Raw genomic sequence first — 15,171 nt, forward strand, 5'->3', positions numbered from 1 at the left:
GAAAGGGTCCGCATTAAAGCACTTATGATGCTGGATGGTCTCTGAGACAAATATGACAGGTGGTCTAATAAATTTGGTAAGCACTGTATTTGTATGGAACATTCCACTGATTCCTAAATAAAAAGATTTAAACTGAAAAAAAAAGAAAAAAACTCATCGCTGAGTCAGGATTTAGGTGTGAATGGCAGCATTAAATTGATGCAACACAACAAACATCTGCTACTGACACTGGTTCATGCCACATTTTTTGCCAGTGGGCAGATGTCTGTCAAGAGGACCAATATGAGCTGATAGCAATGTTAAACTTATGTGTTTTATTAGTTTTTAAATAATTGCTTCCAGTTTTCATCTGACACTATCTCATTATCAGTACTATGACATTTATCAGATCATTTACACGTCATAAATTTAGATTACATCATGGTAAATCCACTGTGATTCAATGTTGAAAACAATAAAAAAAAGGGAAAAAGCACAGAGAAAAGATGAATATTATCTCTGTGGAGCATAATTATATTACAGAACAGTTTACTCTGCTCCTGCTCATGTCTGAGCTTGAGGGCACACATGCACATGCTCTCATCCACACAGCATGAATACAATTTACTTAAAAACTGCATAAAAGTGTTTCAAACTATCATTAAGTAGAAAATAAAGATGTTCCATCTGCTGTCTGAATAAAAAAGGAAACTTTATGGCTTGTAACACTTCAAGGTGTCACTTAGGTAACAAGGTGGTGAAGAGGGAATCTCATTGCAGCTTGTAAGGCAACTGTTGACAGGTTTTTGCACATTGTTTCAAGGCTCTTCTGATATATATACACATATATAACTACAGTAGAAAAAGTGGTAGAAGATTTAAATCCACTTCACATGTTTTTAATGGAGCTTTTGAACACTGTGGTCAGGATCTGCAGAAGAAAACAGACCAAGGTACTGCTGCAAAGATTACACTTTGTGCATAAGGAAAATGTTTATTCCCATGTGACTAAATCATGATGTAAAACTTCATAAATACTGCAATCAATAGGAAAACTGCCTATATATGCACATTATATGACCTCTATTCAGCACAGGTTTTAACAGTGGACACACAGAAGAGATGGTGCTGAAGACATGGAGAGTACAGTGACGATATAATGAAAGACCAGGCCAGGGCAGAACTAATGCTTTGATTTGGTGATACTGACCTCCACTGAGGTTGTTTGATTTAGAGTAAGTGGCAAGAGTAATTTATTTTAGCAAATATTTCACAAATTAAAAACTATTTGGCCCAGAGTAACACTTTTAATTCTAAAAAAAGTGATATTTTTGCCTTCCTTCATGCCTTCAAAATCACAGTCTCATACAACATTTCACACATTTCTCATTCACACACGTACTTAAAAGAAGATACAAGCAAAACTCAGAAACTCTAACCACGATTTGAAGAGTACCGGCAAAACTCCTGCAGAAGAACGAGGATCCATCACCTGCACCTCCTAAGTTCTCCTCTAACTCCTGATCCTGGTCCAAGTGGAACAAACTCTGGAACAAATCCGGCCACGGTCATCTCTGAACTCATTTTTGCCTCTGAGCTCAAAAGCAGAGAACAAGTGCTAGAATTAAATATTTGTAAGTCTGATTCAGCTATAAAAACAAAACAAGAACTTCAATCTCCTACTAAAAACAAAACTAAGCACTCAATGCAAGTGCCTAAGTCTTTTCAGAAACATTATAAAATCAGGAATAAAGGTGTCCTTCAGCATGTCTTTCATGCCTGTGTCCCATAAGGCAATGCAGTGATTGATTCAATGCCACAAAACAGTGGAAACAGTGGAATGTGCGGCACAGACTTCCTGCACAATGCCAGTCAGGAAATCTTGATTGTAGCCCTTTAAACTGTCCGCTTCTGGTCAACAAGTAAAATTCCTCTGAGCAGGAAACCAGTGGAAGTTTATAATGAACAATTAATCCTTTTGTTTTATGGTCCAGTTCATGTGTAGAGGCCATAACACACTTAGAGCGAGAATGTCCATCATTCTGGTCCCTACAGTCACAGAATGATGATGTCACAGAATGATGATGTCACTGGAATGACAAAGCTGACCAGCCATCCTTTAGGGAGCAAAGAAATCAATAAAGCAATGTTACTGACTATTCCAACCTTTCGTGTATCAAAACAGACTCAAATATATAGCTTGCATGCTTAAACCTAAAGTCAGTTTAACCACAATGCACCCTGAGAGGTCAGACTTATAATTTCACCTGGACTATAAGTGTCTGGTATAGCCATGGCAACCAGAAATTTAACTGCTGAGAGGAGGTGGGCTCAAAAAGGAAGGGTCAGAGAGCAGATACATGCAGTCACAAGTATGAGGCTATAAATGATCTGAGAGCTTAATCACACAGATTTTATGATAATTCACTTTAAGTGCTACATTTCTCTATGCTCCTACATTTATTTGAAACTCTCTTACCTGTTTTTAGCAACCATTATCGAACATCCCTAAAGAGCTGAAAGATAAACAACAGAGGGGGTTATGACAAGGAGGGGAATGCATGGACGGAGAGTTGAGGAGATCTAAAAATAGAAGAAGGTGAAGACTGTGATGGACCAAAGAAAGGTGGAAAGTAAAGGTTGAAAGAGATAAGAAGAGTGTGAAAGAAAACAAGAAAAAAGATGTGGTGAAAACAGTAACTTAATGACATTCAAAACATCACGAATTTACCTTAGGAGTTAAAAAGAAAAAAAAAAACCTCTTTAATGTCAAAGTGAAAACGGATTTTTACAAAGTAATGTCAATTAAACAAAATTATGGTAAAATATGTGACTGCATAAATATTTACCCCTTAAAAGTAACTGGCCTAATTCAACAGAGGTCCAGTCACTGGTTAATCAGTGTGCCTGGCAACTGTCACACCATGAAGACAAAAGAACCCTCCAAGCAACTCAAAGAAAATGTTATTAAAAAGTGTAAGTCAAGGGATGAATACAAAAAAACATTCAAGGCACTGAACATCCTCTGGAGTCCAGTTTAATCCATCATCAAGAAACAGACGGAATATGGCACATGTGTAAATGTGCCTAGATCAGGCTGCCCTCACAAACTTAATGACCAGGCAAGAAGGAGACAAGTGAGAGAGGCCATCAAGACACCTATGACTGCTCTGAAGGAGTTACAAGCTCTGCACACAATAACTGTGGCCCAGGTTCTTCACCAGTCAAAGCTTCATGGGAGAGTGGCAAAGGGAAAACCACTATTAAAGAAAACAAATTAAATCTCAACTAGAGTTCACCGAAAGGCATGTGGGAGACTCCATGGTCAAGTGGGAGAAAGTTTTTTGGTCTGATGAGGCCGAAATGATGCTTTCTGGCCATCAGACAAAACACTATGTTTAGTGAAGCACACTGGTGGCAGCATTATGCTGTGGGAATGCTTCTCAGCAGCTGGCCCTGGAAGGCTTGTAAAGGTAGAGGAAAAAGTGAATGCTGTAAAATAAAGAAAAATCCTGGAGGACAAGCCTATTCAGTCTGCAAGAAAACTACGATTTGGAAGAAGATTTATATTCCAGCAGGACAATGACCTGAAGCACACAATGAAGGCTACACAGAAATGATTTAAAGACACCTCACTTGAAGGAGGTGTTATTTATGCAATGACTTATCTACAACACAGTTTATTTTATTTATCGACCTTCACTTTGACATTGAGAGGTTTTTTTTTGTCATAAAGAAGCCAAATTATACTGGCCATAACTGATTCGTAAAATTAATAAAAGGGTACTGTACATGAGTCTAAAACATCACTTTAACTGACACAGTCAGCACCTCATGTTAATTTTCACTTCAGTTTGAACTTCTCTCCTCGCCCACTCACATACACACACAAACATCCTGGTAAAGAGCCCCGCTCCTGCTTCTGCCCCGTCACCAAAGCAATCACACCTCCTCTCATTCTCTGCACAAAAATTAGATCCCGTCAATACTCTGAAAAGATGAGGATCAATATAGAAAAATATCTGGAAGGCAGCAACACGGCAGCCCTGGCATCGTGTTGGTGCCAATAAAAGTGACAGTGGGCTGAGTTGAATTCTTATGTGCTGCTGCTGCTGCAGGCTGCAGAGAAGTAATGAGAGGCGTGCGATGGCTGAAACAGCAGGAGGAGACGACTGCATCATCAGATTTTGGACATTTGGTCCCATAGCACGAAGACTTTGTGCGGAATGAATATTTTTGGATGGCTGCACTCAATTTCTGATGAAAATAACAGAACAGATGGAAAGTGAGGATGCTGATGCACAGCTTTGGTTCAGTGTTAGTGGGCTTTAAATATAATCGAGAAAAAAAATTGATGTTTGTCAGACTTTTGCTAACCATACAGCTGTGTGAAATGATATGACAGCACTGCAGTGAAACACGGTGTTAACCAGAGTTTGCCTGCAGGCATGAGCTCACTTCAAATGTGTTAGCCTGCGTTTCTTTGCTTGTGGCATTGCAGCAAGACTTGCCAAAATAACTCCTGTTCTATTCAGTTCTGTTGATTCTCAGTCCACACTTCCTTTAAAATGAGGATGCAGCTGTCTACTCCTCTTTATGTCGTCTGGGTTCTTAAACATGTTTCACACTAGACACAAATTGGCAATTTACTCCTTTGTGCTGGAATCTGCACTCGTGAAAACACACTCAAGTCATCAAATCTATTTTTAAGTTTAAGAACCCAGATCCTGTCATGATGGTTCAATTAAAGACGAATCATGGATCAGAGATCATTGATTCTGTACAGGTGCAGCCCTCACCTCATATCCTCTTTTGGGAAGAGTAAATAAGAAAAAGGGAAGACAAACAATGAGACATCATTGAATGTGCATATTTCTAAATGTTTTAATGCACAATCATACATCTAAAATATTTAAACTTGGTAGAAATCTGAATAGAGTTCTGTTCTCCAAATATAAAGTACACATAAAGCACACGCTCAGAGTAAATTTGTTCTTCTCTTCAGTGAGGATTAAGGTTGAGGGTCTGGACCACCTGAACAGCATGAATGCCTCTGATTAGCCAGGAGTTCTCCATGGAGCTTCCTGGTTTGTCTGAGATTAGTCCCAGTGATTGGTGGATCCACTCACAGCAAGCGGGTCTTGGCTGAAAGCCGCAACGCTGTTCCGCATCTCATTCTCACTGCCACGCAGCGGAATCAGTGACACGTTACCATGACGCGTGTCTGTTGCCAATGTGCGGTTCACACGTGTCTTCTTGAGTCCATCTTGAGGCCAAATGTCGCCATCGTACTTAAATGTGAAGGACATGGACAGAGATGCAGATAAAGAGAAGGAGAAAGAAGAAAATTAGAATGCTACAATACTGCAAGAAGGATCAGGATGTACTTTGGAGCATGTTACAAACTAATGGCCATTAAAATTAATTTTTAAAGTGCAATTCAACACAGCAATTCATAATGAGCACATTTAAAACTTGGCCAGCTTTAAAGCTCTTATGAGACACTTTCTCATTCTCATATTGTTTCTGGTGACCCCTTGTGGACAAAGTAAGGCTTTTCTCTTCACTGACCTTGTCCTGAACATGTTCTAAATATAATGCTCTCTGGCAAAAACCATCCTCATCACACGGTTAAAGATTAGTTACTTATGGAAACAAACAGTGAATTTGGTGCTTAATGTGACTGCATGTCTTTAAAGTTTTATATCAAAGCAAGCCAACGTCTGCTCTTATGTGTGTGAGTGTGTGTGTTTTTCACACCTGGATGCTGAAAAAAGTAGCATACCATTCCCTCATCTCTGACTGTGTGTCACAGCAGAGATACCTGCAAAGAAGAAGGTGACAAAGTGAGGGTGATAGAAATCAGAGGGTGTGTGTGTGAAAACTATGTGTGCATTGACTTGAGAGAAAGGCATTTTGGAAATAATGATAGTTTGAGTGAAAAAATAAAACAAGAAAAAGAGAGAGGTAGTCAAAGAAATTAATTGAAATTGACATGTTTGTTTTTTATGACACCCCCTAATTAAATAGCATGATTAGCTTAGCCACCATATACCTATTTAAATATTCGCAGTGCAGTTCCATCTCCTTCAATTGTACAAATTGAATCCAAAATACTCCCAGGCAGGCTTGGAGCCAGAAATACAGGAGCAGTGATCAGCACATATTAAATGTAAGAATGAAACAGACTGATACAGTCCACAGAAAAACAGATTCTTGTTTTGGTTTACAGCAGACACCCATGTTTTAAGAAAGTTCTATCATCCTAAAGTTGATTTTTCTCATGTTTTATCTTACCTGTCCTCCACTTCTTTGCTCAAATTGTTTAAGAGCTGCATTTATTGCCTCAAAGAACTATTCAAAACTAAAACTGCTGAAACAAAAAGGACACTTGGGCATAAAAAAGCAAAACAAAGAATAAAGCCTAAATCAGGCTGTCAGTACTAGTGCACTAATCCTGTTTATTTAAGGCCTATAATAGGGTTTGGGATCGTGTCGGCATGCTGCAGTGCTTTCTGGGAGATCTGCCATGTAGATATCTACCGTGTTTTGTTGAGCCCACTAGCAGTGTATTGTCAGTAGCAGGCTTTTTCTGTCAGTTTTTATTGTTTTTTTTTGTTTTTTTTGGGGGGGGGGGGGGTGTTTTTTTTTTTTGGGACAGGGTGTAGCACTGCTTCACGTGACAGTTACAATAAAAACAGACAATTACTGTCTTCTTTCCACTTATGCAGTTGAGGAGAGTTCATTCAGCTGCTGAGGGTACTTGATCTGAGTAAATAAATGAATATTTATTAAATTGTCTGTCTTTCATTTGTCAGTAAAATGTTAAAAAATGCTTACATTGATGTGTATCCATTCACATTCCATTTTGATAGAAATTGCCTGTTTATAGTGATACCGTTTGAAAAAAAATAAAGTAAAAAAACCTATCAAAACAATGACAAGTTATTAATGTTCAAACATATTTGCAAGTACAATTATTACATCAAAGCAAGAAATAGGTAGGATAACTGACTTTATTTACCAGCTTTCCCACACGCTTTTATGGATCAAATAAAGAGTTCTTAAGACCTGAACTGAGAAAATTAATACCACATTTTGCACATTAAACTGTGAAAAATAAGTGGCATGAGATTTCTCAGTACACCAGACCAGGACTGAATTTTCTGATTTAACGAACTGTTTATGAAATGTCAAACAGTATATGGCAAAATAAATTTGATGATTCCTATCACATCTAATGCCTCTACTCTATCTTGATAGAGTAGAGGCATTAGATGTGATTTTTTTTGGTGCTGAGCTGATTCTAAACAATTTAATTATTAAAACATAGAACAATATTTTTTTCAGGGAGGACTTTGTAAAATAAGTGTGGGCTGCAAGAATTTTTAAGTGGGCAGCCTGCAGCCCAGATGTTAGAAAACTGGACAAGTGTTTCACAACAGTACAGAGCTTAAGTCGGACACAATCAGAGAGGGGTCTGGGGTCCTCCTCCAGGAAATATACAACATCCAACCCTGAATTCCCTGAATTATGGAGCATGTTTATGCTACAATTTGTGAGGGAAGATTATTAAAACATATAAGGATGGCTAGAAACAAAGACTGGATAAGGACATGTCTTATCCAGAGTGCCTGCTAAAATGTAAGACATCTCACTGGTAAAAACCTGATTTTCTAAGACTTTTAATAGCCTTTAATTTCAAATGCGCAATTTAAGACTATTGGAGACTTTTCAAGGATCTGCAGGAACCCTTGTAACAAACTTTTTTAAAAGTTACAATGACCAGAAATGTTTTTAGCCTCGAATTATGAGCCGATATGAGGTGAGGGCTGCACCTGTACAGTTGTAGCAGACCTCAGGTACTCCGGGAGCTTGTTCCACACATGGGGATCATTAAACCAAAAAGCTGCCTCCCCTTCTGCCTCATAAAGCTGCTTATCTGAAATCTGCACCAATATCTTTTCAAGCACTTTTTGTCTCCATTTATTTACTACTGTAGCCCCCAACATGGCTGCCACACCCCATAATGCAACACCATGTAACGTAGGTTCCCGAGCCCTGGAAGCCCATTCATTTTAAAAATCCCATTAATGCATGCCTTATTGTCACTTACAGCACATTTTTAACCCACAGCTAAATCTTAAATTTGCATCATTATCTTTGATCTACCAAAAGGTTTTTTAAAATTTCATTTCAAAATAAAAGCAGGTTTGTGTCCAAACAGAGGGTCAGTTACTGCAGGTTTAAGCAGGTAAAAATCCAACAGAAACAAAAAAAATTCTAATGAAAATTGTGGAATTTCAAAATGCAACAAAACTGGGGAGATTAATCACAATTGGCAGCAGAAATTCTGACATGAATTGTGATGAAAAATGTTAATCGTTTGACTAGCCTAGAAAAAAATTTAAATTGACCAGTGTTTGATGTTTACTATAATTTTAAAGTTTGCCCCATGTTCCCTTTGTTAACATGGAGGAAGTAGGCTTTATGGCCTATACTGCAGTCATTCAGCAGGGGGAGCTCTAAATGTTTTGGCTTCACTTCTTTCCTGCTCCTGTGATGTCCATTCTTCATACAGTCCATGATTATCAGACAGCGTCATTCCTCATTTAAACTCCCCACAAAGAGACACACTGATTTGTTCTTGCAGCTGTGTTCATAAAAAGGTAATACATGTCTCTGCTCTCTGTGCATGTGCATATTTTTTGCCAATCAGGTTGGCATCATAAAGCCCCCTGAGCCATCACCCATGCTGGGATGCTGAATAAACAGGTTTTATTTATACAGATATTATTGTTATGAGCATGATAATTTCGCAATTTCTTTCCACAGAGATACAACAAAACACTGATTGAAACCTAAGAGCCAAACAGAATATAGCAGAGCACACCACAGACATAAATTTAGCTACAGTCAAGAGATTTGGCACACATGCCAATACCCCTAACACACAAACTTCTCCCTCTCTCCCACACATGCACATTGCTCCTCCTTTTCCCAAGTTTACATCATTAAGGCCTGCAGAGCTCATTAGTGTTTGTTGGGATGCAGAACAGGACAGTGACTCCGTTGGAGCATGCATACGTACAGTTCAGTATTCTGTAATGTTCTACAACCCATGTACTTTCTGTGCAATTAACTGGGTCGCTAATCTAGAACATTATCAGCTGCAGAGGAGAAAATGCTTCTCGTTAATCACTGTACGTTTTCATAAAGTCACTGATTCAAATTTACATAATATTCTGAAGATATAGCAGCATCCCTGAGTAAAGGACAGCTGCTGCTGGCACGTGCTGATAAGATAGTGCTACAATGAGGGAAAATTAGGTAAGTAAAAGGAGTTTTGAGTGGAAAGAAGCAGTAACAGGATCAAATAAAGCCACATTAAGTGTAGGTAGCTATGTTAGATTGGAAGAAAAGCCCCAAGTTTTAGTACCTCATCTATTCATTTTTGCACATTTGTGCTTTTTTTATCTCTTACACTCTTTTCCACAAAGTTAATGCTTAATATCAAAGTTAACACACTGTTTCTCTCTCTTCTATGTGACATTCTGTCTCTCCTTTTTTTCCACTTCCTCTTTACGTCATCTTTATCTTTCCTCTCCATTCCTGCCCTCTCTGTTTCTTCCTTTCAGGTGTGTTTCTTTATTTTCTGTGAGCGATAAGGCCACAGAGCGTAACCGAGAAACACTGCTGCCTACAGCGTGATGAGAACAGCACTCCTCTAACAGTGGCGCTGATGTCTACAGCTGCTGACAGCATTCAGCCCTCTATAACATGAGCACACACTGAGCATGCACATGGAGCTACACATATAAATGTGATATACGCACACATACAGGAGCATGTTGACGTGAACAGACCCTGGATTAGTATAGAGTCCTGGTTACAGGTGTATTCATGTGTGTTTCCCTCCTGGGTGGAGACGACCTTTCATATGCCTCCTCTTCCAAACTCTCACGCAGGGATCTGACCCGTTTTCTCTGCTTACTGAGAAAGCAGCTAGCGGTGTCTAACATTGGTCATGTTTGCATGCGCATCAAAAATGTGATTATGCTGCCACTAAAGGAAAATAAGACATCATCAACAGAGAAAGTAACAGGAGGACTGAATAAGTTAATACTAAGGCCTATATAGAACGGCAGAGAAATGGGATGCTGTAACTGCAAAGGGACAGAAATGGATTCTTCTTTTCTACTGAAACAGGTAAATCATTGAAGTCTTACTATGAGGCACAGATCCAAAGTTGTCTTCAGTTTGAAGGTGAAACAGCAATTCAACCATTTTAACAACCCATCTATGCTCGTCAACATGAGCAGAACACTCCAGAGCTTTGACTGCTCTGCTCTGACAGCTATGTTTTTTATTTGAAAGGTCTGTATACAGCACATGTAGCACTGAACAGCTACTCACCACTGCTGTCTCTCTGGTTTCTCTTGTTTCTTACTCTCATACACCACTGTCAGCCCCCAACTAGGAAAAAGACAGAAACAGACAGAAAGATAGCATCAGCTCAATAGCAGCATGGTCATTAATGCACAAGTGCTTGTGATTCTTTGGCTAAATCTGCCCCCTAGTGGTCACTTTTCAGTCCCAATGAGCCATTACAGAAAAGGCAGTAACATGCATCTAAAATTGGGACATTAATTATTACAGAAAAAACATTCATTATTCCTTATGATTATTTTGCTGAAGAGCATGTGGGATTACAGAGTTTTCTCTCAGCTTGTGTAAGATTTTCAAATAATTAATACTGAAGAGAAAGCTCTGAGGCTTTGAAACATTTGCTTCAAATAAAGAATTGAATGGACAGTTCATTAAAAATAAATAAAATTTCTTAAATATTGCGAAAAATATTGTCTTCATGTATGTCCTTCAGAAACTGTCATTTAAAATTTTCACTTATTCTATTAGTTAAAAGCATATCCACTCATAAGTACATCTGTAGACAAAACTAGTAGCATGTGAAAAGGCTTAAGATGCACTGATACTTTTTAACAGAATCTAAATTATTCATCTTTTGTTTTGCTTTGTGGTTTATTAAAACTAAGTCATAAAAGAGTAGTGATGCACTCTTTTAAAGTCAAGCTGAAGAAGTGGACTACACGTAGCATCATTATGTGCAGAGTCTCTCCCATCTGAGCTGCTGAAACTTGTAACTCCTTCAGAGTTTCATGGTGTCTTGGTTGCCTCTGTCACTAGTCTCCTTCTTGCATGGTCACTCTGTTTGTGATGACAGCCTTATCTCAGCACATTTACACATGTGCAATGTTTCTTCCATTTCTTGATGATGGATTTAACTGAACTCCAAGGGATGTTCAGTGCCTTGAAATTTTTTTTGATTCATCCCCTGACTTATACTTTTCAATAACCTATTTTTCTGAGTTGCTTGGAGTGTTCCTTTGTCTTCATGGTGTAATGGTTGCCAGGAATACTGATTAACCAGTGATAGGACCTTCCAGACATAGGTGTCTTTATACAACAATCACTTGAGACACATTCACTACACTCAGCTGATACCCATTTCATTAATTGTGAGACTACCAACACCAACTGGCTGTATCTCCATAAGTCACTTAAAAGAAGGGAGTAAAAAATTATGCAGTCACTTATTTTACCTTACATATTTTTGTTAAATTGACAATTAGTTGAAATCTGGTTTTGCTTCGACATTAAACAGGACTTTTCGGGTCAAATAATTTGTAAAAATTGACCACGAATGATTATAAAATCAATAAAAGGCTAAAACATCCAATTGTGGATACCTTTTAGAGGCACTGTGTATATATATACTGTATTACTATTTTCCTATTATGCACAGCCTTGCACACTTTATACTCCTAAGGGACAAAGAGGGATTATTTTCTGAAAGTTTTTGTGAGTGATAGACAATAGGATATTGTTTTCTTTGGGTTAAGGTTTTCTCCTCCCTAATATGGTATCATAGCTCATGCTGTTTTGCTACTCAATTTTGGTGAGGATAATAGAAGTGACATCAGTCCTGCAGGTGCTCACCATGTCGGAGGACGGAGTTTCTTCTTAATACCCAGGTAGACTTTGAGATTTTTCACCGGCCATTCTCGTTCTGCACGGTTACTCTGACAGGGGGTGAGAGAAAGAAACAAAGTGAATGAGTCTGAGAAAGGACAGAAAGAGACAGATTAATAGAGATTAACTTTGTAAATCTTACTCTGATTTCCTTGTACATTCTCAGTGAGTTGGAATTGAGGATGAAATATCGGTCATGGAAACTCCCAGAAGATAGTCCTAATCCCAAGATGCTTCGCTCTTCTCTGAATTTCATATTCCCATGTTTGGCAGCATCCACTTTACTCGCTGAAGAGCAGAATGGATGATTTAATAAAGGAATATGAACACTATGCTATGCACTAGCTTCTTTACATTAGTTTAGTCTGTATTTACCAAGATAGATGACCATCGTGTCCATAGCGAGGTGCTTCTTTATGAGTAGATGGGAATCAGTCCCAAAGGAGTGAAGGATGGGTAATACTCTCTCCTGATAGTGCAGAGGGCGCTCTGAGAACAGCACAATGACACAACACAGGGTCTTACAAAACAATAAAAGTGCCTGTCATTCTCTGAGCTCTTGACACCATGATTGATGCTGGAGCACATTATTTTTAGAAACTGGAGAAAGGTTATGGAGTTTTTATTTTAACAGACAATTGAACGCTAACAGTGAAGTCACTCTGTCTCTGCTTTAAACCTACATAACAAGCCCAAAAAAAGCTTCTGTTGTTGTTGTTGTTTCAAACAAGTGAGTGACAGGAGTTCCCTTAGCTCATCCTCTTTCTAATTTCCCTCCTTTCCTCACTTTTCTCAGTATCCGTCTCCTCCTCTAAACAGCAGGTTGGGATTTTTGGGCAGTGACAGGAAATTTGCTAGATATGCTGAGCTTTTTTGGCATTGACAAGCCACCTGCAGGCTTCATGGTAGGGAACCAGATGGCCCACATATAAGGCTAAAAACAAACCACAACACACCGTCACAATGCTGAGAATGATCTCTTTGCCTGTGGAGTTAGTGTGTCACTTTGTATAGGTCAGTCTGCAGTTTGAATGGAGGGCTACACAGGAGTGTGGAGCCATTTTATATCGTTTCGCTGTTGGTTCATGTCATGTCAATATTAGATGTGAGCACATGCTGCTTTCTGAATGGATTTAATAATACAGGGGAAAATGTTGGACCTTGATTTAAAAGAGGTCTGAAGGGTAAATATTTATGAATCAAAGATAATCAGTTTCTCTCTCTGTCTTTCTATCCATCTTACCCATTTCTTCCTTGTCGCTGACCTCCCAGCAGCTCCAGTACTCTTTATCTTTAGCTGGGATGTTACGCCGGTCTAGGACCTCACAGGTCAGCTCTGCTGCTGTCATAGAACCAGGGATCTGATAAAGAAAGTCACACAGTAAACTCAGCAAATAGGAAAAAAGTGGCTGCTAGGGGTGGGAACTGCAGGGTCACTTAAACGATTTGGTAGGATACAAGGCCCACAGTAACAATTATACTATGACAAAGTGATTCTGCAATAAATGATGTAGTCCCTAACATCACATAAGGAAAAATCACAATATATGTTTAACATATGATACCAAATGCCTCTAAAAGGTTAAGTGCACAATTATTGTATTTATTCAGTGCAATGTGGTGTCAGTCACCTTTTTGTTACATCTGTATCTCTAAACGTCTTTATACTGCTGTCTGACAATGCCCTTTAGTATGTATGTAGAATGTAAATTAATATTGTGTCATTTGGTCACCTTGACATGTTGCTCTGCTGCATCACTCTTCTCCTCCAGGTAAACTGTGCAGATGAAGTGACCTCCAGGTTCAGTGCTCTGAAGTTTCACAATCATGAAAAATCAATTATCATTACGTTACAATTCATTTCTTTATGAAACTGACATAAGAAACACTGATTTCAAACAACACTGTCATGTCACACTATCATAAAGATTATGACAGTGATGAAAAGAAAGATTAGCAGTATCTACATAGCAGCTGCTCTCTCTAAGATAAACTACATTGTTAAATTGATTTGTGTGACTATGTAAGACTCACAGGAAACTTCATGTTGAGTTTTTCTCGCACTTGGATGATAACAGTAATCTCCTTTAGCTGCCTCTGTAGCTGCTGCTCATCAACCTGCAGACAATGAATCAATCATCATATGTTATGATACTTTAATTACACATCATGGCAATCTTTGGATCTCTAGCAGAAATCCCCAACAGCATTTCAAACCTAATTATCTACTTATTATTGCTGTGAGACCCAAAGGAAACTAGAGATTTAATACCGATGTTATTTGAGCTCATGGCTGTTACATAACACCACATTTGTAATCCCATCAAAACAAATTTAATGTGGTTAAAATAAGTCTTTCTATGGCTGGATGGTTTCCTTTTAAAGATCAGTCACTTTTAACAATGACTGCACAATGGAACCAAATATATCCACTGATATATATGTGTTCTGTATGTATGTTATCTATCTACCAGGGCTTAATCAACAGCATATTTCCCTGACAGTACAACAAATCATAACTTAGCTTGTCAAAGAGAAAATGTGCCCTCCCATGAACCCCGTCTTGTAATGAGCTGTGGGTCTGACCTCAAAGATGAGTGTGTAGTTCTGTATGAGGTCCTCTATGGCGCGGCCAGCAGTGTAGTCCTTCCCATCTGTCTGGAAAAGCGTGGGACCAAATACTATAGCCAAGTTATGGAGGTTCATTTGGTTCAGCTCAGAGAAACACTGCACACTGAAACACATGTTATTACACATGAACAGAATGAGACACCGAGAACACATGAGGACTCTGATTGCATGTTTTATGTTTGCAGGTCTCTCACCAATAGAGGTGGTTGATAAGGGCCTGTAGTGTCGCCCTGTTGACATGCGGCAGTCTCTTCACAAGCATCTTGTACTGGGAGATTTTCATACTTTCATCCTGCATGGCTGAAGTCAGAAATAGAGGGGGGGAGTAAAATTGTGAATACAGAGGAAATAAAAAGAAGAGCAGGATCAAGGTGTCAGGAAAAAGGGTGGAAAGCACAGGATGAAAGAGTTCCAAAAAAGGAGAAAGGGAGGCAGATATGAGACTCTTACAGACACATTCAGTTGTCAAACCTCATAAAACAAACATAAATGGCTGGGTAGCACTAGATG

At 38.8% G+C, this 15,171-nt stretch overlaps 1 protein-coding gene across 6 annotated transcripts in view; it reads right to left on the reverse strand.

Annotated features, from left to right (window-relative positions):
* Nucleotides 1-217: 217 nt before the first annotated feature.
* The window catches only part of LOC121526889 (arf-GAP with Rho-GAP domain, ANK repeat and PH domain-containing protein 1-like), a 70,092-nt gene continuing 55,138 nt past the window's right edge, over nt 218-15,171 (reverse strand). The window contains exons 22-34 of one of the 6 annotated variants that reach the window (XM_041813573.1): nt 14,856-14,961; nt 14,617-14,764; nt 14,065-14,148; nt 13,764-13,841; nt 13,274-13,391; nt 12,406-12,519; nt 12,173-12,318; nt 11,998-12,080; nt 10,396-10,455; nt 5,740-5,803; nt 5,192-5,270; nt 2,459-2,495; nt 218-2,096 (exon numbers count right to left, since the gene is read on the reverse strand). In XM_041813573.1, the coding sequence (XP_041669507.1) occupies nt 2,488-2,495; nt 5,192-5,270; nt 5,740-5,803; nt 10,396-10,455; nt 11,998-12,080; nt 12,173-12,318; nt 12,406-12,519; nt 13,274-13,391; nt 13,764-13,841; nt 14,065-14,148; nt 14,617-14,764; nt 14,856-14,961 (1,088 nt within the window). In that variant the 3' untranslated portion in view covers nt 218-2,096; nt 2,459-2,487. Of the gene's footprint in view, nt 2,496-3,250; nt 5,271-5,739; nt 5,804-10,395; nt 10,456-11,997; nt 12,081-12,172; nt 12,319-12,405; nt 12,520-13,273; nt 13,392-13,763; nt 13,842-14,064; nt 14,149-14,616; nt 14,765-14,855; nt 14,962-15,171 lie in introns of those variants that run through there. The other 5 variants (XM_041813571.1, XM_041813572.1, XM_041813569.1 and 2 more) reach the window with 5 other exon arrangements.

This window comes from Cheilinus undulatus, linkage group 2 (genome assembly GCF_018320785.1).
Source record: "Cheilinus undulatus linkage group 2, ASM1832078v1, whole genome shotgun sequence".
NCBI lineage: Eukaryota > Metazoa > Chordata > Actinopteri > Labriformes > Labridae > Cheilinus > Cheilinus undulatus.